Source organism: Macaca thibetana, chromosome 7 (genome assembly GCF_024542745.1).
Source record: "Macaca thibetana thibetana isolate TM-01 chromosome 7, ASM2454274v1, whole genome shotgun sequence".
NCBI classification, from domain to species: domain Eukaryota; kingdom Metazoa; phylum Chordata; class Mammalia; order Primates; family Cercopithecidae; genus Macaca; species Macaca thibetana.
Window position 1 is genome coordinate 98,183,079 of NC_065584.1, and position 22,803 is coordinate 98,205,881.

At 46.9% G+C, this 22,803-nt stretch overlaps 1 protein-coding gene across 2 annotated transcripts in view; it reads right to left on the minus strand.

Annotated features, from left to right (window-relative positions):
- Positions 1–22,803, minus strand: part of ST8SIA2 (ST8 alpha-N-acetyl-neuraminide alpha-2,8-sialyltransferase 2) — a 76,503-nt gene that overhangs the window by 22,975 nt on the left and 30,725 nt on the right. The window contains exons 1-4 of one of the 2 annotated variants that reach the window (XM_050798046.1): positions 15,907–16,114; positions 11,663–11,791; positions 7,440–7,697; positions 1,124–1,417 (exon numbers count right to left, since the gene is read on the minus strand). In XM_050798046.1, the coding sequence (XP_050654003.1) occupies positions 1,124–1,417; positions 7,440–7,697; positions 11,663–11,791; positions 15,907–16,088 (863 nt within the window). In that variant the 5' untranslated portion in view covers positions 16,089–16,114. Of the gene's footprint in view, positions 1–1,123; positions 1,418–7,439; positions 7,698–11,662; positions 11,792–15,906; positions 16,115–22,803 lie in introns of those variants that run through there. The other variant, XM_050798047.1, reaches the window with a different exon arrangement.

Below are 22,803 nucleotides of genomic sequence, written 5' to 3' on the forward strand. Positions count from 1 at the left end.
AGCCGTTAAGTCATGAGATGATTTTTACTGCAACAGAAAACTGGAAGAGAGTGAATGCATGATTAATATTAAACTATTTTTCTTGTGGCTGCTCTAATGGGCACTAGTAAATTCCTAGCCAATTTACTGATCCAAGTTCCAGGGAGATCTATGCCAGGTCACATGAATGGGAGGAAACAAGGAGGAGATTGGGAACTACTACTTGTTTGGCTGGGGCTGTTTAAGAATACCATCCAGGTTGACATGGACTTCTTGATAGGAATAGTTCAGACCCTCCTCAATATTTCCTATTTGTTTTCCTTAAGTCTTGGAATCTCTTTCCTGGAATTAGAGATCCAGGCCTAACCAGGAGAATCCTTAGCTAATTAGTTACATCAAAACTCTTCTTAAAGAGAGTGGATTCCATTGCTTTAACTCTCCCTGTCTCTTTCATATTGCCTAGGTAAAGTTCCCTTCCATCTTAGAGAGAAGAGCGTGTGGACAAAAACATCCTAGGAGACGCTCCTCTGAAGATCTCAGCCCAATCAACAAGATGTGCTCTGCAGAGTTAGAAAATATTGCACTGAGACATAAAGATGGCGATGATTGATGATAACATGAAGTGTTTCTACCGAAATATACTAGGCATTTCACATCCATTATCTCATTTAGTCTTCACATCCTCCAATGTTACCATTCCCACTCATATTTCACTGAAGAGGCAACTAAAGCTTAAAGAGATTAAGGTGAATTACTTGAAGTCAAGTGCATCTGATCCTGATTTTCTTGAAAATCACACACCTGGGATGGTGTGTGACTTGCCAGCCACCATCTCTCTTCCCATGTTCATGGCATCTGTTCCCACTGAGCCTCGAGACAGCCCCACCCCCAGGATCATTCTCAACTCAGCTCTCTAGGCAGGCACTACCCATTGGTTAAAATTGGCATGCCAGATGAAACTCACTTGCCAAACCCCCTCATCTCTCAAGGAATGGAGGCTCAGAAAGGCCAGGTGACTTGCTGAGGCCATCTAGCAAGTGTGTGGTGGAGCTGCGGTGGAAATGCACCTAGGAAAGGGATACTGCCTACCAAGAATCCCCCACACTTAGTGACGGTCCTACTGGCCTGTAGGGAGGCCACTCACCCACGAACAGCGTGCAGCAGGCGCAGCGAGGGGTATGCAGTGCGCACATTGACATGGTGCTTCAGGATAAGCTCGTTGACCCACTCAACACGCTCCTTGCCGCCCCGGGCCATGAAGGCAGGGATCCACAGGATGCTGCCATTGAGGCTGTGCAGCCGCTGCAGCAGCTTCTCCCGCCACGTGGCGTTGACCAAGTCCTCAAAGGCCCGCTGGATGACCGAGGGGTTCATTGTTACCAGGTCTGTCTTGAGCCCCACATCCCGGGCGTACTCCTGTACTGGGGCCAGGTTGCACCTGCCGGAGAAAAAGGCAACATGATCCTTTTGGGAAAGCTGGGACCCCTTCTTCTATTTAACTTGATCCCATCCTTTGCCTCTCCTTGCTTCTTTTTCATCCTCAAACAAAGACCCAGGGCATCTCTCCACACTCACAGGCCCCTCCCGTCATCCTTTCTCCTCCTTTTTCTGCCACAAATGTTTACCGAGATCATACCATATACCTAGAACTTTGCTAGACCCTGTGGACGTAAATGCCTGTCTTCTGGAGCTCAGGATCTAGGAGAGGAAGAAAGAAACAAGGAAGCCAGTCCTCAGTCCACAAGATGATGACGCTGTTGCCAAGAGTGACCTGGCCCATTAGGTGACAGAGTGAGGGATCCGAAGGCAGACTTCCAGGCTCTAAACTCGCTTTGACACTTTCTACCTGTGTGATTCTGGGAAACTTGCTCAACCTCTCTGTGATTCCTGAGACCATCCATTACTTTAGCTATGATAGAGATCACAACAGCATCCCTCCCAAGGATTAAAAGAATTGCTACACGCTCAGTACTTAGAACACTACTGGATATAGTAAGAGCTTGATAAATGCTAACTGTTGTCATCATTTTTATGGGAAGGAGGAGTGTCAGGTGGACTTCCCTGAGGTGGTGACCACTAAGCAGAAGTCTATTAGTGGACAAGGTACATGAAAAGGTGCTTCTCCAGTTTGCCAAGTCAGAAGAATCACCCCAGGCACTCATTAAAAATACAGATTCCCCAGTTCCTCACCTGGAGATTCTGATTCAGCAGGTGAGCCTAAGCATTGATACCGATTTTTCACAAGCCCTTCCTCTTCAGGTAGTGTTATCAAGCAGTTTAGGAATACCATGCTATAGCACTGTGGGCACAAGAAAGGTATCCAAGGGCAGAGAGGTGGGAAACAACATGGGTGTTTAGGGAAAGGCAAGTGATTTGGTCTGACTGGAGTATATTGTGTGGAGGAGATGGGGTTTGGCAGGCAAGCAGAGTGAGGTATCAAAGGACTTGTGTGCCAGGGACTTGGTTCTGAGGGCAATAGGGAGCCACTGAGGGTTCTGGAGCAGGAGAGTGACAGGGTCGGTTTAGAAATTTTGGCCACAATTAGAAAGCAATGAGATGAAGTTGCAGTATGGATTGGAGGGGATGGAGTTGGGTACTGGAGGGCAAACTAAGAGGCCACTGCAAACTCATGTTGACAAGTCAGGCTGCTTGGGTGGGCAGCCTCTGCTATTTAACCTGACGACTTCCTTATGGGAGACCCGGCCTGGGTGTGCATACCTGGGTTTCCTGCCTGTGCCTGGGACTGGGATGGCAGCAGAGGGCACTGCAGGGGAGGTCTGGCTGCTGTCTGGCACAGAGGATTTAATGGTGGAAAAGCCCTTTGACCAGTGAAAAGAAGTCTGAGAAATCCAGTTAAGAGTGTAAAAATAGAGGCTGGAGACATGAAGACAAGGGATCGCAAGTCATCATCAAATGAAGAAATCCAGGAACGCACAATTTATCCCTCCCTTTAAGCAAGGACTTTCCTTTTTCAACAACTGGGGAGAAAAAGTGGGTTAATCAGAAAGAAAACTCCTATTTTTTGAGCCCCTGGTGTGTGCCAGGCACTGACCGGTCCTTTAACATAGGTCAACTGATTTTATTGTGACCCAGTTTTAATCACCATCCTGTTACAAGTGAGGAAATGGAGGCTCAGTGTGTGAGAATTAACTTGCTCAAAGGCCTGGAGCTGGAAAGCGAAACACCAGGAGTCAAACTCAGGTATATTCGACTCAAAGAGCCTGTTTGTGATTTCGGACTGAACGCCCTAAAATATTCCCTCTTCCCATCCCTGCCCCTAGGTCTTGCTTTCTTTGACTGTGACTAAACACTGTAAAGGGATAGGATTGCCCTGGGTCAATTCCCCTTCAGGAGCCCTTGCCACAGGCCTCAGAGACTGAGGTGTCACTGTAGTACATCAGTCAGTGTGGGGCTGCCCAGGTCTCAGTTACTCCTATTGCCTTGAAATCTGGCTGAGCCAGGCTTCCAAGGCTTTCCTGAGGGTCTGGGGCCAATTCTAGGCCAAGCTCCAGGTCCTGAGAGCAGGGCCAAGTGGACTCCATGCAGTTCAGATGGACTGGAAGCAACCATGGGGCAGGAGGGGCTGTGACAGAGGCAAGGAGAATGAAGAGGATGTGGCACCTAACCCTGGCGGCTCACAAGGTGGCCCAGAAGGGTGAAGCAGGAAACACACTCCCAACTACAATGTTGGCCAGTCTGGAATGCCACCTCCTGGAAGATGTTGTGGGCAATGGGAACAGGGGCTGTGTGCTCCTTGCAGGCAGGCCCCAGCCCTCATTCAGTATAGGACTCGGCTCACAGTAGGGGCTCCATACCTTACCTGCAGAGGCACAAGAAGAGGGAGGCAGGGATGGGCTGTGAAGTCCAAGCTTTTCCAATGACTGTGCCTCAGTGAGAATGCTGGGGTGGGGGAGTTCTGCCCTAAGTGGACTGTCTAGACGTCTTCCTTCCCCACCAGATGTGAATTGCTTCATTTAGGCGAGAAGGAGGCGTTAGGAAGGGGTTCAATCTGATCTAGGCTCTCTTTTGTCCAACAGTAGGCCAGGCCTCCCAAAGTGACTTCTGGATTGGCTTGGATCCGGGCAGGAGAGGAGTCACTCCCTTCCAGAAACCACCACACCCACAGGTACACATTGAGGAGTACTCTGCAGGGTGAGAGAGGCAGCTTGGGCAGGCTCTGGAAGCCAACTACCCGGTCCACAGCCTGGCTCCAGCCCTCACTAGCTGTGTGGCACTTGCCTCTCTCTGCCTCAATTTCCTCACTGCAAAGCCAGGATAAAAACAGAGCACTCCATACACAGTAGTTGTGAGAATTAAATAAGTTAATAAACATGAAGTGCATGGAATAGCACCTGGTACATTCCAAGTGGCCAACAAATAGTAAGGGATAACAATGATGATAATGTGGTTTATCCATGGAAGAGCATTTGTTCATCAGATTCTCCTTATGGAAGAAGTGCGTGTGTGCGTGCGTGTGCATGTGTTTGTGTGTGTGCCCAATGAAGTTCTGATCCCCAAACATCTGGGAGCTTATACTCCCAGATGCTTATACACACAGGATCCCAGATAGACACAGTGTCCTTAGCCTGGCATTGCAGGATCATGGGGCTCTCCTGGGACCAGCTTACCAACCATTGCCAGCAGCACTTTGTGCAGCTGATGCTTGCTTGAGCAGTGCCCTGCCCGATCCATGCATCTGCCTTCTTGCTTCCATGCCTCTCTTCATGCCGTTTCCTCCTCCTCACCATTTTCACTGGTCAAAGGCAACTCACACTCCAATGCCGCTTCTGCCGGAAGCCTGCCTTGAACTCCCTAGGAGGCACTAGGTTTTGCAAGATCATTGCATTTTGTGTGCCATGTGTCCCACCAGGACTTACAAGCTTGTCTTCCCCACACAGAGTTTTCTGAGAGGGGGTGAGGTCTTGCGTGTCTGTGCGTTTCTCCCACAGAAGAGGCAGGGTGAATGGATTGAAGACGTGGACTGGCAGAGACAGAAACCTCTATCAGGAGTTTCACAGTGTCTGCCATTCTAGCAAAGCCACACGGAGGCCCTCCTCTGGCCTGGCACAGCCTTGGACAGGAGGCCCGGAGATGGACACAGCCACTCTGCTCTGGAGGAGCTCACCACTTGGGGGTGAGGTGGGTGGAATGGAGACAGAGTCCCCAGGGAATTAACACTTAGTGTCCCTGTTGTGTGGGAGACACCATCCCAGGCATATTCCCATATGCCATCTCATTTAATGCTTGCAACATCACGCTCTCTTTATTGTTAGTGTGGGGCTTTGGCCTGTAGCATATTTCCAAGTGCAGGGCATGGAATAAACTCCCAGATGGGAAGAATCCAGAGGAACAGTCCCAGCGGGGTGGAGGAGCTAGTGCCACTACTGGGTACCGTATCCCTGATGTCAAACGTTAGTCTGTACACAGTAGGGCTGCAAAATCTTGTCCTAAAACACCCCTCAGGTCCACCCCAGAGACCCGTGGGAGTTTCAGAGCCATGGACATAGGCCTAAGGGACAAAGAACAACTGCACTTTTTGAAGTAGCTTGCTCCTTGGCATTTTTGATCCATATTTTCCAAGTATGTGTGGATGGGTGTGGACATGACTCCCAGGAGTGAGGCAGAGCACACCCCGGCTGCGCCTCTCCACGTGCAGTCACACACCAGCAGTGGCGTCCCCTGGGGTGCTTGTTAGAAATGCTGAGTTGCCGGCCCCACCCTAGACCCCAAAACTCTGCATGTCCATAAGCCCAGGAGACTCCTGTGCACAGTAAAGTCTGAGAAGCACTGGGCTAGAGCACAGACCGTATTCATAATGAAAGAACCTCCAGGCCAGCCAGTCCACCCAGCCCGTTTTACAGATGATAAAACTGAGGCCCAGAAAGGCAGAGAGATACACCCCAAGTCATGTGACAAATGGGTAGCAAAGCCAAGGCCCAGCTTTGAACTGCACACTGCTGACTATGTGAGAGGGCTCCAAAAGGAAACTGTGGCCAAAATCTGCCTCTAAAAATTCCTGGGTCAGGACTTCATGGCCTGTGTGAAGCTCACTGTGGGAACCCATGACTTGTGACAATGGAAGAGGCATGGCTTACGTGTATGGCATTAGGTCAGAAAGTCCCCCACCGGATACTGCTGGGCACTCCTGGAGGGGATCCGACCCCCTGGGAGGAGGCCTTGGCCCCCACACCCTCACCTTTAACGCCCAACCGTCACTCCTTCTCTGACTTCCAATCAGACAGACCTGCCACACTTCCTTCTTCCTTTCCCCTCCCCTCACCCTCCCTCCACTAGTCTTTAGACTAATGGGCTCTGAAAAGCAGGGACTGAGCTGTTGGATGTGCCAGGGCCAGACGGACCTGGCAGAGGATGACAAAACTCTGGCTGCCAGGCTGCGGTAGCATTTCAATCCCAGCAAGAGTAAAGACACGGTTTCTTCCCATGTCCCAAGGTTTAGGGAACTCTATGATAAGGTGGCTTCCCAAAGTCCCAGGACAAGGCTGTCTTTGCCTTGAGTTGGCCCCCACAGAAACATGAGAATGTATGCAGTTCTGCCAGGGCTGGGGAGCCGGCTGGAATGAAACTCGAGGCCCTGCATGCCCTAATTTTGACCGGGAGACAGCAAAGCCTTGTTTCCATGACTTTAGTGGGTTGGGGGTCAGGTGTCAGGGCCAAGGGCAACCTTGTGTGCAAATGTCCCAGGCAACTGGAAAATGAGAGCAGATATTTTCGAGAAAATAATGGTCAGGTACAAAATCCAAGTTTCTCTGTTACTCCCGCACTTCCCAGATTTTGAGAACAGGGTAATAAAGTCACTAGTAGGGCACCCCCCTCCAAGACACTTACAAGAGTTTTGCAAAGTTGAACCAACAACTAGCCAGCCCAGGAGATTTCCTTACCAACCTTTTGTACCAGGCTCTACCTCAGGGGATCAGCAAACTTCTTCTGTAAAGGGCCAGATAATAACATTTTCTGCTTTGCAGGTGATATGATCTCTCTGTTGTGACTGTAATTCCACCCAATGACTTAACCGTGCCCAGTGACTCCACTCTCTTTGTAGTGAGACAACAGCCACCAATGATGTGAAAATGGGTGGCGTGGCTGCGTTCCAACCAAACTTTATTTACAAAAGTAGGCTGCGGGCCAGCATCTGCCCACCTCTGCTGTGGATCAGTGATTCTCAACCTTGGCTGTAAATCAGAATGACCTGTGCTCCCTGGGTTGCCCGCACCCCTGCCACGCCTCTCTTCCCCTCTCCCTCATTGATTTAATTGGTTTGAGGTACATTCTGGACATTGGAGGCGAAGCTCCCCAAATGATTCTGATGAGCAGTCATGGTTGAGAGTAGGGGCTAACTCCGCCAAGGCCTCGTTTCAATCTCTTGGGACAACTGGCAATGCTCTGCTGAAACACAGCGTGCCCACCGCTCTGGCCCCAGAGTGCCCGCTGGGGCGTGTTACCTGATGACGAAGCTGTGGGCGTCAATCTCCTGCCCACAGCCGCTGTTCAGCAAGACCCCCGAGTTGCCCACGATGGCGCAAGTCCCAAAGTGCTTGTTCTTCAGTGGCGAAGTCCTGGGGAGGAGCTCGTAGAGGTTCTGAGACACATTCATGGTGCTGTCTCGATCGAAGATGTAATGAATAATGTCTCCAGGCTTCAGGGTTCCCTTTAGGACAGAAATGTCCTTTTCAGCATCCAAGAACTTTAAAATTTGCTTCCTGTGAAAAGCAAACATGTGTGAGGAAAGTCTCCATGGTGCCAGCTGCCCTTTGCCAGCCCAGCCTTTCCTATCCGGGGTCACCCTGCAGGGTGGCTGCAGCCCAGCCAACACACAGAGTATGCTGAGAGTTCAGATGCCCTTGAGAATGGGTTCCAGGCAGGGACGGCCAGAAGTGGCCCAGAAGCAACTACGGTGGTGGCCAATATGGGGGTTGCCAGGGTTACACCCTCTTCCTGTGCGAGGTGAAAACTGCTCGGGGAAATCACTCCATTAGGACTGGAGGTGAGCTCCTCAAGCGGGCCCCAGAAGGAAGGGTGGCCCATCACCCCAGTTTCCCCAGGACTGCCTGGCCTAGGCACTGAAAGTCCCATGTCCCTGAAAGCCCCTCAGTCTGGGGCACACCCAGACATTTGGTGACCTTACATTACCCTCACTCTCTTAGGGGGATATAGGGCCACCCTGTGACAGGGATGAAAATGAACAGTTAGGTACAAAATCTAAGTTTCTCTTTTATTCCCACACTTCCTAGATTTTGAGAAAAGGATACTAAAGTCTAGGAGCAGAAAGCCAGAGGACAGGTGCCTCTCACTCCTTACTGGCCCATTTTCTTCCACGGAAGCTTTCTCTGGGCAAAGGAGCTTTCTGGGGGGATGGATACTGTGACATGTATGGACATTTTCCACCTCTGAGACACTGAGAGGATGGCCTGCCATCCTGCAAGCTGGAGCATGTCCGCTTGCTGCCCCCCTCTAGTTGCTATCTAGTGTTTATGGGTGGGGGGGATCATAAATATGGACCCCTTCCTGGTCCCACAGAGAAGGGCTCCTTTGTGGTGTTTCAGAGCAAAGGACAGCTCTCTAGACTCTAGGGTAGCTTTGATTTAGAGAAAGTTCTTGAATCGAATCATCTAGCAAAGCACAAAGAAAAGATTGAGTTGGGTCAGGAAAGGGATGGGTGTCCTCTTGGACTTGCCAAAAAAGCTTCACCTGAAACACACAGCCTTCCCCTAAGGAGCCTGAGAATCCTAGCTGGGGGTTTTACTTAAAGAACTGTTTAAATCACCCGAGATTTTTAGAAATGATTCCAGTCATAAAGAGAAAGAAATTGGGTACCTAGATAAGCTGAAATTAATTTCATATTCTGCTGCAAATTCCTATCTAGAACAGATACAAAGATGCTGTTCTTTGTTTTCAGAGTCCTGGAGGTGCAGAATTTTCATGCCCTTTGCAAATGTGAGATGCTGCAGGATGGCTCTCCCATCTCACAGATAGTAACACTGAGGCCTGAAAGCCTGCTGGATTTGAGATGTTCACAACCTGTGGTACATTCCAGCAGGCTGCACATTCAGTCACTTGGGGAACCTTTAAATACTTCAAATCTCCAGGCTTACATGTGAGAAATCTTGATTCTGAGAGTGGCCCAGTTCTCAGCATTGCTCTCAAAAGCTCCCCAGGTAACTTTAATGTGTGTCCAGGTTCAAGCGCCTCTGGGGAAGTCAGGGGGCAGCTAGAACGCTTGGTAAGCTTGATGCTTCTCATCCATTATCATTCCTTATTAATGACCTGCATCTCTTGCTATCATGTAGGGGAAACTACCCTTGCAGAATAATTCGTATCTGTTGATGGAAAACAGAGGCATTGTTTTTATTTACTGTGCTTTACCAAGGATTATATGACTTGACAAACTCATATAGTTGGGAAATTGCTGAAACCTCTGCAATTACTTACCCCAAGGTATTTAAAAACAAAGAGAGCCCCTAGAAAGCCCATAAATAAACACCTCTGTGAGTGAATTAATTTCTAACTAATTATGAGAAATTACCATCAATTATTAAACATCATTCCAAATCACTTGCAGAATCTTTTATTATGAATACTCTTGATGATTAATTGAAGCTGGAGGAAATTCTTTTTCCCTCTGGGTGAAGGTATGTTGTTGCTGCTGAGGGGACTGTGTTTGCAGGGTCTTTATGAAGGACACAGTCTTGTCTTCACAAGGGGTGGGGGAGCTATTTCTCTACCCAATGGTTGGAGAAAGGGACATTGGGGACCATGGGTAGCTCATACTGGCAGGAGGATTTCACTCACGGTGGTGTAGTGGGGAGAATGGTGACCCCTCTAAAATATATGTCCACCTCCTAACCCCTGGAACCTGTGAATGTGACCACATTTCAAAAGAGCATCTTTGCGGATGTAATTAACTTAAGGATCTGGAGATGAGATTATCCTGGATTACCCGGGTGGGCTCTAAATTCAATGACAGGTGTCCTTACAGGAGACAGAAGAGAAGAAGACAGAGGCACAGAGGAGAGGGCCACATGAAGATGGAGGCAGGGGTTGAAGTTCTGCGGCCACCAGAGGCTGGAAAGGGCAAGAGGATGGGTTCTCCCTTGGAGCCTGCAAGGGGGTGCTCAGAATTCTGGCATCCAGAGCGGTGCAAGAATAAATTTCTGTTGTTTTAGGCCCCTGTGTCGGTGGTAATTTGTTATAGCAGCCCTAGGGAACCAATGCAGTTGGGGTTGCTGACTCCACGGTGCCCCTGATCAAAGGGGGCAGCTGTTAGGGCTTTGTGAGGGGGATGGAGGGCCACCAGGAGGCCTCTGAAGAGGCGCTGAGTAAGGAGTGCAGGGTGGCAGGGAGTCTGCTACTTCAGATGATTTCTCAGCTGCCAGGTCCCCAGAGCTCATGCCTTTCAACTCCCCAGCCCTGCACAGGTCCCAAAACTAAGCTTCAAGAACTAGGGTGCAGGGGCGTTTCCATTTTGATAGTGAGCCTTGTGGCAGGGGCAACTCCCTGCTCTGCGTGGCGCCACTGCTGGTGGCTGCTTTCCTCTCTCCCAATAGTATGGCCTGGGATGGTCATCAAGGCCTTCCCCATCTGGTCCTGGCTACCATCCCAACCTCACCCTCCTATTCCCTGCCCCCTGCTTCCTGCTCCTGCAGCACTGTTCACAAGCACCAGATCACAGACTCTGCCTGTGGGAAGCAGCTTGGTGAACTTCTAATTACCCTTCAAAACCCACTGCTCCTGGCCAGCCTTTCCTGACCAGTCCTCTTAGTCTTCTTACAAAATGAATGACTCTTTGCTCAGCATGGCCTCTTTATTTCCATCTCTATATATGTAAGATGCAGCACCACCTAATGTGTATGTCATACCACGTTGTCTTGTCTTCGCTTATATTCGTGTCCCCACCTAGCATGTCTGATTCATGTGAGCACCCCCGGGGCCCCAGCATGATGCCTGGAACTAAATAGTTGGATTATACTTACACATATTTGCTGGGTCAATCATGGCTACATCTCAACTAAGTGTCCAAAATGCTGAAGTTGTAATTCCTTCTCTATGGTTCCCCATTGCCACTACCCCATGACGCCTGCAGTGCTCTGAAATAGATCAGGGCGAGAGCTGCTCTCTGGCTAAACAGACCTCTGCTTTCTGGTTGGGTGTCCTGTCAGTTCCTGGGTTCTCCGGATGCCCCTATGGCTCTAGGTTTTCATTTTCATGTTGTGGGGGAGGAGCAGCCTACGCAAGCCACAAAAGCTGAGGGAGGGAGCAACTCTCCAAGAACAAACTGGAGGACTGTCACTGAAAGGGGATGTGAATCCCAGGCAGGCCCCAACAAGTAAGGACTCTTTATGCCTGGGAAGAAGCAGCCACCTGTGGCTTCCAACTGCCCAGGCTCCCTCTGCTGCTGACCCGAGACTCAAGGTTTGCTGCTTCTGAGTCCAGGACCTCCGCGGGTGTTCCTGCCACCGCCTGGCCCCAGTCACCAAATGCACAGGCTGGGCCGCTAGGCTTGTCTGGGGTTTTTATTTCCAATTGATCACTTACAGATGAAACCTGCCTCAGCGGGAGGTAAACATTTTATTTCTATCCTGACTTCTTTAGATGATGAAGAGCGGCAATTTGCCGGTGTGTGCTGAAGACCAAGACTACTTCTTGTCCTGTAGGTAATTACCAGTACCTGATCCTCAGAGAGAGTGTCTGGTTATGTCTCCATTTGGATGAGGCTGGCTGGATGTTGTGCTTGATGCTTTCATTACTTCTGTCAACAACAGCTGGTGATGAGGAGCCGTTTATTACAACTTCAGCTCTGGAAGGAGAAAAAAAAGGAAGGGGGTAGACATGATGTGTTAGCAAGCCGATGACAAGTCTAATAGTTTTGTTTTTGCACGGGCTTGAATGTAAACTTCTCCAGAAGAGCAAAATTGCAGTTATTACCTGAGAAGAGAAGGAAGTCTATTTATCTTCCAGTAATGCACAAACTCTGTCCCTCAGGTATAACCTACATACATTCTTGGAGACAGGAAGGAGGGTGATAAACCTATTTTTCTTCCTCCGCCCCCAGTGATTTTTTTTTTTCCTGGTAAAACCTGGCAGTCTCTGTCAGAAGAGTAATATTTCTTATTCAAGCTATTGATAAGAAACTCTACAAGGAGCAGGTATATGAACCACAAAGTATCAAATCAAGGGCTTCCAAACTTAAAGAGAAAACAAGAACTCATACCAGGACAATGTAATTGTAGCCTGTGGCTTCCCCCTCCTCCCTGGCGGCCCCATCACTCTCTTGAGGGTAACTCTGAGATGCTCCTTGAAACATGGACCTTGTTACACAGTCATCTGTGCTGTCCCTCATAGGAGACTGTAAGCAAGGGATCTCCAGCATTCATTTTATATTCCCTAGTGGTCTCACATAGCGGGTGCCCAATAAATAAGTATTGTTGAATTTAGGTTGAAATCGATCCTGGGGGAGCCTCGGGTGAATGAAAGAACTGGCTGGCTTCATATTCCCTGGGTGGATCATGATTCTGGGTAAACACCCCCTTTCCATCTGACTCAGGAACACCAGGTATTATAGGACTGGCTTGAATTCAGAGGCTTGAAATCTATGCTAGTAGGTTTCTATAAACTAGGTTACAATTCTATCTTTGAAGGCAGTGTAAGAGTCAGCCGGCTTGCTGCCGGATGCACACAGATGTATGTGGGTCACATCCAAAGTTCTTTTTGTCTGTGCTGACAGCAGATTCTCCCAGTTAGAATAAGTGGATTTGTGATGACAAATTCTGAAGCTTTAAAGAGTTCAAACCAAACATCTATGTCCTCTCCATTTATCTTGAAACAGCCAAGTTAAAAAAAGATGAAATCCTGTTAGTGAGTTCTAAACCAGACGCTCTCCTTTTTTTTTTTTTTGAGACAGAGTCTCACTCTATCGCCTAGGCTGGAGTGCAGCGGCACGATCTCAGCTCACTGCAACCTCCCCCACCCAGGCTCAAGCAGTTCTCCTGTCTCAGCCTCCTGAGTAGCTGGGATTACAGGTGAATGCCACCACACCTGGCTAAGTTTTGTATTTCAGTAGAGATGGGGTTTCACCCTGTTGTCCAGGCTGGTCTCGAACTCCTGACCTTAGGAGATTTGCCTGCCTCAGCCTCCCAAAGTGCTGGGATTACAGGCATGAGCCACCATGGCTAGACCTACTTTGACTTTTGTAGGTAGAGAAGGAATTCGTTTAGGGGTGCATGTTGTCTCACATGTTCCCTTCACCTACCCACCTCCATTCCTCAGTATTTCTGACTCCTGGCTGATATCACTTGTCTCGAACTCAAATATCTGTAACTTTGCAGAGGATAGAGAATTGATGAGTTTTGAGTAAGGCAGAGGAACTCTTCCTAGTATGCAGGCTTAAGGGAGCTTCTGAGAGGGTACACAAGACCTAACCCTTTGGAATTTTTACTGTTTTCATGCAAGAAACAGAGGGTACAGTGGAAAGATTTCATAAACTGTGTGACTGTGGGTCAATCATTTTACCTCTCTGAGCCACAGATTGCCCATTTATAGAAACAGGGTGTAGAAGAGACAGATATCCATCTCGTGAGGTTCTGGAATTTTCAAAGGAGCACCGATGTTTCTGGCATGACCCACTGGCTGCCACCTCATGAGGCTCTAGCAGGAGCTGGCATTGCTGCATCCTTTTGGTACCACCAACTTCTATGCAGACCACAGGCAGGGGCACTGACCTCAGGGACACAGAATTAGCAGCTTTGCCCAAGCTTCGTTGAAGCCTACCTCAGTAGGTAAGTGCGTAGGCATGCACAACAGAAATGCTTTAACGTTGGTGATGAGGAGTTATCGTCCTAAGAGGCTAGCTGATGTGCTCATCAGAAATCAGTGATTGGGCCCTGGCATCTTATGGCTTAAAGTGGGTTCAGTCTAGGGCGATGCTTCTCAGAGACTGGGGCACACTGGATGGCACCAGGCTCTCAGGAAAGAAGGAGCTGCAGAGGAATTCTATTATGGATACTTGGAGAGGGCACCTGCTCGGAAACCTCCAGGAAAGGTTTCCAGACTTCTCCAGGACACAAGATGGTAAAGGTTGGAAAGGGAGAGAGATAAATGCTGGTGTGGATAATGGTAAAATTTCGTTTCTGTCTCCACCTTCCAGGGTAAATTTGGATGGCATCCTGCATAGCCCATTATGGTCTTAAGGGATTTTAACCCTGGCCCAGTTGCAGTCTACCTTGGTGGACTTGGAAAAGTCACTTCAGATTTCCAGCCTTCTTATCTGTAAAATAAAGGGGATGGATTAAATAACTCCAGGGTCCACCTCGGTTCACAGGTTTTACACGCTCTGTGCTGCACAAACATGCTGGATTGGTGAGTTGAGGTATTCCTCTTCAATGAATATGTCCTCCTGTTTCCAGTCCCTTCCCCCATTTCCAAAATGACACTAGAGGTACATCTCAGGCTTAAGTTGCTTCACCTCCCAACTCCTGAACTTCACCCCCAGTGACCTTCCTATGATGCCACAGATATATCCACAGTGGTAGTAACAAGCATCAAATAACTACCTTTAACATATCAGGTGCTGGGCTAGATAGATCCTTATATTTGGTGGTTCTAATCCTGAAACACTCCTCAAAGACACTGCAGTATTATTCTAATTAAATGGGTGAGCCAAGGCTCAGAGGGGTAAAATCACTTGCCTAAGGCCCTGGCTAACAGACACCAGGGGTGAAGCTAGGGCTGCCTGGATCCCAGGACTGTTTTTTCCACTTCTCATACTTGATTAATATGAGACTGTGGCCCCTCAAGCTACCACGAGGACTTGGGCTTCAGGGGCAGGATCTTCTTTCTCCAAAACAGGGCCATCATTTCCTAATAGAACAGAGAGGGACTTAGGAGCACATGGCCTTCTTTCTTTCTGTCATATTTGCATTTCACCTGGCATAACACAGGCTTCATTGTTAGCTCCAAGGTGGCTAAGAGGTAATTAGAGAGCTAGAAGCAATGATGTCAGGGAAAGAGGGAACAGTTTCTCGAGTCAGTCATGCAGGGTCAGGGACAGATGTACTTCACAGGTCTCATACAGAAAAGAGATCTAAAAAAATACGGAAGAGCAAATAATAGACTATCGTCTGCATCATATGGACCTCTTATTCCTACGATGACCAAAATAAGGTATTTAGAAAGCAAAACGAGCCCCTGATTTTGTGGAGTAGCCTTTGTTTACATCATATAACTCGGCACTTCCTTCCACTGCTCCTTAAGCTCAGGCTTACAAGACTACAGGTCATAGCTATGGGGCACTTGTCATTGATGGAGAATGGGGACTCAGAAGCATGGTGCAGCCACAGCCAGGGGCAATCCTGGCTTTGCATGCTCTCCTGCATCCAGCTGTCCCCTGGCAATGACTGTTCTGCACCATTACATGAAGTAGAAACACTCAGAATTTGGAGCATACGTTCAATAATCGGGGTTAACATTACTGTGTTGACTCTCTAAATATTTTAAGAGGTCTCAGCAAAGTTTCTGAATGCTTTATTTTCCATCTTAACCTCCTGGACAAACCATTTACCGCAATGAAATTGAGTGAAAATCCTGGTTCCCTTCAGGGTCTCCATTGCTTAGCAAACATGCAAGTTTGAGTAAGCTCATTGGCGTCCTAGGCATTGCAAAGTGGGTGGGCTCTTTTCCAGAAAGTGACTCTTACCCATCTGCATTTTCCATCTCTGCAGCCTCTAGACCTTGGGCCATTTCATGTGATCTTCCATTGACAGCTCCCCCCAAAAGTGATTAGGGAAATGCAAAGCCAAAGTGAAACGAAACAGATCTATTTGCTAAGTAAGAAGGGCACCATCCAGCAAAGAAGAGAAGCAGATTAATAGCTGCCTTACAGCAAAAACAAATGAACACAAAATCTAATTTACAAACCTATTAGATTTGCTATGTAAGCTGTTCACAGCTGATCTGATTGTACCTCTGCCTCCCGAATTCCTGCAAGACAAAGGAAATGCATTATTTATAAACCCAGCGCATCTTTGCAAAGCCCTCTTCAATTGCCAGGAGATCCCACAGCCCACCAGGAAAACTACAGAGGGAGGAAGAGACCTCATTCTGGACTCTCCAGAATGGGCAAAGTCCTGGCCCCAGACACAGCCCAAACATTTTACAGGGTGTGGACCTCCTGGATCCTCCCCTGCCTCCCTCCCCACTTGAATATTCTTCCAATTAGTACCCAGGTTCTCATTTGAGACCCACATTCAAGACAGCAAATAAACTCCCTGGGGATTAGTCTCCCCTGGTGAATCCCACAGGATAGCAAGATTCAACATGACTCAGCATCTGTTCTAGCATGACTCAGCACCCACTGGCTGTCTTCTCTTGCTTTCACTCACATGTAGTGAGCTGTTGTCCATTGCATTCTCTCCAACTTTGAGACTCCAGAAATTCAACAGAGGCAGCAAGGTTAACTCAACAGTGCCTCCATTCAAAAGTGATCGCAATTTGCTCTTTGGTGGCAAAAGAAATAGTATTAAGTGGTGTCACTCTGCTAGGAAGTGAGAAGGGTGTATGTGGGTCATGAGATCCCTTGTTTCTTCCTCTGTAGGATAGGCTTTTGAAGTAAAAGCACTCTAAGGCCCTTTCCAGCCCTACTCTCTATTCGGTTCTGCCAAATCCCATTCTGTCTGGCCACATGGTTTCATCCCACTTCACTGACACATTAGGCGTGGGGAATGGATAAATACATGTGCCTTGAGAACCCCCCACTTTTTGCCCTGCATGTTTTAGAAAAGTTGTATGTGAGATTCATTATTTTTATTAATTAAAAAATGACGGGGTATGCGGTTTGGGGAGGTACTGGGTGCTCTTCTCATTTTTAAAGTTCCATTTAGCCTTTCAGTCAAGGTGTTGGCCGACTCCAAAGAAATAATTAAAATCACTGGGGAAGCTGTGTATTGAAAGGAAACCTTGTCATTAAATGAGAACACTGCAGGGGGAGTTAGTACCTATCCACACACTGGTTTTAAGTCTGGAGTTTTGTATCTGATTTCCTTAGGATTCGCATACTTGTATATATCACATTTTGTGTGCACACACATGTGTGTGCATGCTTATATGTTCATGTCTTTTCCAGATAAATTGTCTTTTCTACATTATTTGGCAACAGGCTATATTCACCCATTTCATAGGCAGATAACCAGACAACAGAAAGGGTATGATGACCTACCCAGTTTCTCACTTTAGTTCTCCTTTACTTAAGGTTCCGAATTTCATCACTACAAATCTAGTTCTCAATTACAAAGAGTATCATTGGGTCTTCTCATTTTAATTTGATGCCTAATATTTATTTTTGTCCCTCCTCATTTCCCCTTGGAAATATCTCCTTGGGATAACAGCATTCTTGTACTTCCACGTTGGGGTCGGGAATGTCGGGTCAGCTCCGGTCCTGTAACCCGCATTCATCTGGGTCAGGTCCCAAGGGCATTGCTGGATGTGCTATGGCCCATGGGTCACTGTCTGCTCGCATGCCCCCAGCTGGACCCTAGAACTCCTTGTGGGGAGGGGAGACTTGCTAGGCCAGACATTAAGTCAAGCACAGTAATTCAATAAATGGTTTGGAATGGTTGGTTAATGATCTGGTGGTGAGTTGGGAGAAAAACAGTTGAGCGTTACCTTACTCTAGACAGAAAAAAATGGATTTAACAAATGTTTCCCAAACTTTAGTAATTTTCAGATCCCTATCACCAGTTTTTCATATTTATCAACTGCACGCACTATTATCCACTATTATCCACTTAAATTTTAAAACGGACCCATCTTTAAAAACTTACCCTTACCCTAAGCAATATCATCTGTGAAATACAGGTTTGATGTCTTGATTACAAAGTTATTAACAAAAACCCTACACAACCATTACCACAAGAATATTTATCAATAGAATTCCTTAAATCATCTTACATTATCACAAGGAGTACCATGGGTATCTGCACCACCCTCTGAGAAAGATAGAATGAAAGTTATTATTTTTTTTTTTCTGAGACTGAGTCTACCTTCGTCGCCCAGGCTGGAGTGCAGTGGCGTGATCTGGGGTCACTGCAACCTCTGCCCCCCGGGTTCAAGTGATTCTTGTGCCTCAGTCCCCCAAATAGCTGGGATTACAGGCACCTGCCACCATGCCCAGGTAATTTTTGTATTTTTAGTAGAGACAGGGTTTTGCCATGTTGGCCAGGCTGGTCTCAAACTCTCAGCTTCAGATGATCTCCCCACCTCAGCCTCCCAAAGTGCTGGGATTACAGGTGTGAGCTACTGCACCCAGCCATCCTGGCCAAAACAGTTGAATATTTAAAGAAGGAAACCCACGAGAAACTAGTAAGAACAGAGAAGAGGATATTCATCAAATCTTTGATGAGGGCTGAGGAGTGTATGGGAGGGACTTTGTAAATTTAGAAGAATGAGAAGAAATTACCAAAAAAAAAAAAAAAAAAAAAAAGTCAACAGATTTAACTTATAAAAATCCAAAATTTGGCTTACACTAAAAGCAAACCTCAACTAACCAAATCCAGTTTCTGTCATGAAATCTAAGGTGGCTCTGGATGAGGATAGCAACATATCTAAATAATTTATTTTCTTATTCATTAAACAAAAATATTTTGAGTAATATTATATTTCAGGCTTTGGCCAAGCTAGATATATATAGTCTCCATGCTCGTGGAGTATAGCTTAGGAGACAGTAGGGATGCATTAATTTTTTTTTTTTTTGCCAAGTGCCCAACCTCCCCCCAGCTTTATTAAGACATAATAGACAAACAAATTACACAAATTGTGTATATATACTATGTGTAACATGATGTTTTGATATCTGTATACATTGTGAAATAATTAAATGAAGGTAACTAACATATGCATCGCCTCGCACACTTACTTTTTCTTTTTTGAGATGGTGTCTCGCTCTGTCACCCAGGCTGGAGTGCAGTAGCCTGATCTCGGCTCACTACAACCTCTACCTCCTGGGTTCAAGCAATTCTCCTGCCTCAGCCTCCCAAGTAGTTGGAATTACAGGCGCCTGCCATCATGCCCAGCTAATTTTTGTATTTTTAGTAGAGACAGGGTTTCACCATGTTGGCCAGGTTGGTCAACTCCTGACCCCCTGATCTCAGATGATCTGCCTGCCTCGACTTCCCAAAGTGCTGGGATTACAAGCGTGGGCCATCGTGCCTGGCCCATACTTACCATTTTGTGTGTGCGTGTTAAGAACAAATAAGATCTACTTTCTTGGCAATTTCAATTATACAATACAGTATTATTAACTGTAGTTACCATGCTGAACAGACCTCTAGAACTTACTCCTCCTGTCTGAAACTTTGTACCCTTTGCCCAATACCTCCCCTCCTCACAGCCCCAGTCCCTGAGAGCCAGGCTTAGAGGAGACCAAATGCCTTGAAATAGCTGGTTCCAGCCTTTCTCTTCTCCTGCTTCCAGCCAGGTCCTGGAGAACATCGAGTCCTGCTGACTTGGGATACTACAAATCCATGCACTTTTTCCATGCCAGTTCTTACTCAAACTCAGGGGTTCTTGACCTCGGCACTGGACATTTTGGTGGAGATACTTCTTTGCTGGTGAACTCTTGTTTTCTGCTTGGTGACTCTCAGAAGAAGAATCCCCCATGCCTCAACCCCGGCCCCACCAGCCCGCCCATCCACATCACCTTTCCATGCCAACTCCCTAACCCAGCATCGGTGCCTCCCTTCCAAACCATCCCAATTTTCAATTCTCAGCCACCATTTCCTTTTTTTCCCAGAGCACTCAATTCTGTTACAGCATTTGCCACCTTCTTCTCGTATTTAATTACTTCATGGAATTGCGGATGGGAGACTTTACAGAAATCTTGTCATTTACACAATCTGAACTCCTCCTCATACAATCGAAGAGACCAAGGCCTGGGGATTTGTGTGTCAGGTTCAGCTTCCTCCTGCGGGCCACAATAAAGTGTAAGTCCTTGGGTGGGGCGGGGGCGTGTTAACCATGTCTTTTATTTTCTGTATTCCAATGCGTTGACATCTGGGGCTTTTCTGACCCTGGAGAAACTGCCCCTCCCAGGGTTAGCCAGTTTCTAGAGACAGCAAACAACTGTCCTGGGAATGCTTCTGTCAAATTGCAATCTTGAATCCACGCCTCTACTGTCTCATTTACTGGGGGCCAGTATTCTCCTACCCTAATTACCCCTGGCTAGGTACCATGCAACTAGCGACAGCTCCTACCCTGCAGAGCCTGCTGAAATTATTCAAACTAGCCAATCCTAAACCTGCTCTGACCCCACCTTGCCCATTCTTTCCTGTGCAAACCACAATAAAGGCTCTTGCCAGTTTCCCCCTCCTCCTGCCTACAGACCAACCCCAGTAACTCCTTATGTAGAGCCCCATGATGTGAGTATAACAAACTGTCTTCTTCCTGGCAGTCATCGCTTCATCTGTTGGCCGTGACATATGTAAATAATGACAGAACCTATAGTAAAACAGGATAGAAGCCTGTCTTGTTCACTTTCTTAGCCTTGCACAGTGCTTTGCCCCATTGGGACTCAAGAGGCAAATCAAGAGTTAAGCGGGGGCTTTTCTTCTAAAGTCGTCCCTGCAGTTTTTGTGCTGTGTTCCCGCATATTGTTTACACCTGTACAAGACACCGCTTCACCTCTCAGTTGTTCATAGGACAGGGGAGACTATCATTCAAAGAAACTGGGCTGCAGATGTTTGGCTCTAGAATAAATCACAGGAATTGATGAGGGATTTGTTTTTTCTAATTAGGTTTTGCCTCAAATGTTATTAAAATAAGCTTATATTCCTTGTGATGGGGAACTGCTGATACCTGCCGGGTTGATTGATAGAAGACGATCGGGTAAGAAACATTTGCTAAAGATAATTCACAGAGTGCTGAAATTGTAGAAACAGAGATGCTTAGATCATCCAAATGAGAAAATATGTGGGGATACACTTTGCACACTATAAAGAACTCTATAAAATAAGGTATAATACTAGTAATAACAACTGTCCGTTTGACCCTGCTACAATATTCTCAACCATTGTATGGGTAGAGGTTGACGACTTTAAAGGTCTACATTTTAGAATGCCAGTTTTCACTTTGGGAGGCCGAGGTGGATAGATCACAAGGTCAGGAAATCGAGACCATCCTGGCCAACATGGCGAAACCCCGTCTCTATTAAAAATACAAAAATTAGCCGGGCGTGGTGGTGCGCACCTGTGGTCCCAGCTACTCAGGAGGCTGAGGCAGGAGAATCGCTTGAACCCAGGAGGCGGAGGTTGCAGTGAGCCGAGATCACCACTGCACTCCAGCCTGGGTGACAGAGAGAGACTCTGTCTCCAAAAAAAAAAAGGATGTCAATTTTTGTTCATACTATGGACATTATATTCTCTCCTAGTAGAATGTATACAGTAAACTATGATAGTAAATAAAAATGGTATGTTAAAAAAAAATGTAAAACAAAATCGCACCACACACAGCTGGATCTATTCTAGTGAAAAGCAAGTAGCAAAACCTGAAAACTGCATTTTTGCTTAGCCTCTTCAATCAAGCCCAATCGTTTATTTTTATTTTATTTTTATTTTTAATAATTTTTTAATTGAAAATTCATAACTGTGTATATTTATGGGGTACATCATGATGTTCTGGTACATACACCAAGCCCAGTTGTTTATAGGTAAGGTAAGGTCCAGTGTGCTGGAACCTCCTAGCTGTGTTAGAATTTCCCACGTTTACAGTTTCTCATGGGAGAGTCAGGCTCAGAATGAACTTTCAGGAGCTGACAATTTTAACTGAGTCTAGACCCAACTTAAACAGGTGATTAGTATTGAGAATAGAAGATGAAACTAAAGCACAATGCATGAATTTGCAGATGGTTCTTCCTTCACATTTTTGGGAGACTACTGAATGCTTTCTTTCAATGTGCACCTTAAAACCACGGGGGTTTATGCCCAGGAACAAACTCCAAGGACACATGGACAGGAAAAAAGCGAGGAACAGGATGACTTGGGGTCGGTCACATGACTAGAGCCAGGGCTGTCAACAGTGGTCGAAGGATTTTGTTTTAAGAATTCTTCCCCCGAGAACAGACATTTCTCAAAAGAAGACATTCATACAGCCAACAGACACATGAAAAAATGCTCATCATCACTGGCCATCAGAGAAATGCAAATCAAAACCACAATGAGATACCATCTCACACCAGTTAGAATGGCGATCATTAAAAAGTCAGGAAACAACAGGTGCTGGAGAGGATGTGGAGAAATAGGAACACTTTTACACTGTTGGTGGGATTGTAAACTAGTTCAACCATTATGGAAAACAGTATGGCGATTCCTCAAGGATCTAGAACTAGATGTACCATATGACCCAGCCATCCCATTACTGGGTATATACCCAAAGGATTATAAATCATGCTGCTATAAAGACACATGCACACGTATGTTTATTGCGGCACTATTCACAATAGCAAAGACTTGGAATCAACCCAGATGTCCATCAGTGACAGACTGGATTAAGGAAATGTGGCACATACACACCATGGAATACTATGCAGCCATAAAAAAGGATAAGTTTGTGTCCTTTGTAGGGACGTGGATGCATCTGGAAACCATCATTCTTAGCAAACTATCACAAGAACAGAAAACCAAACACTGCATGTTCTCACTCATAGGTGGGAACTGAACAATGAGATCACTTGGACTCGGGAAGGGGAACATCACACACCGGGGCCTATCATGGGGAGGGGGGAGGGGGGAGGGATTGCATTGGGAGTCATACCTCATGTAAATGACG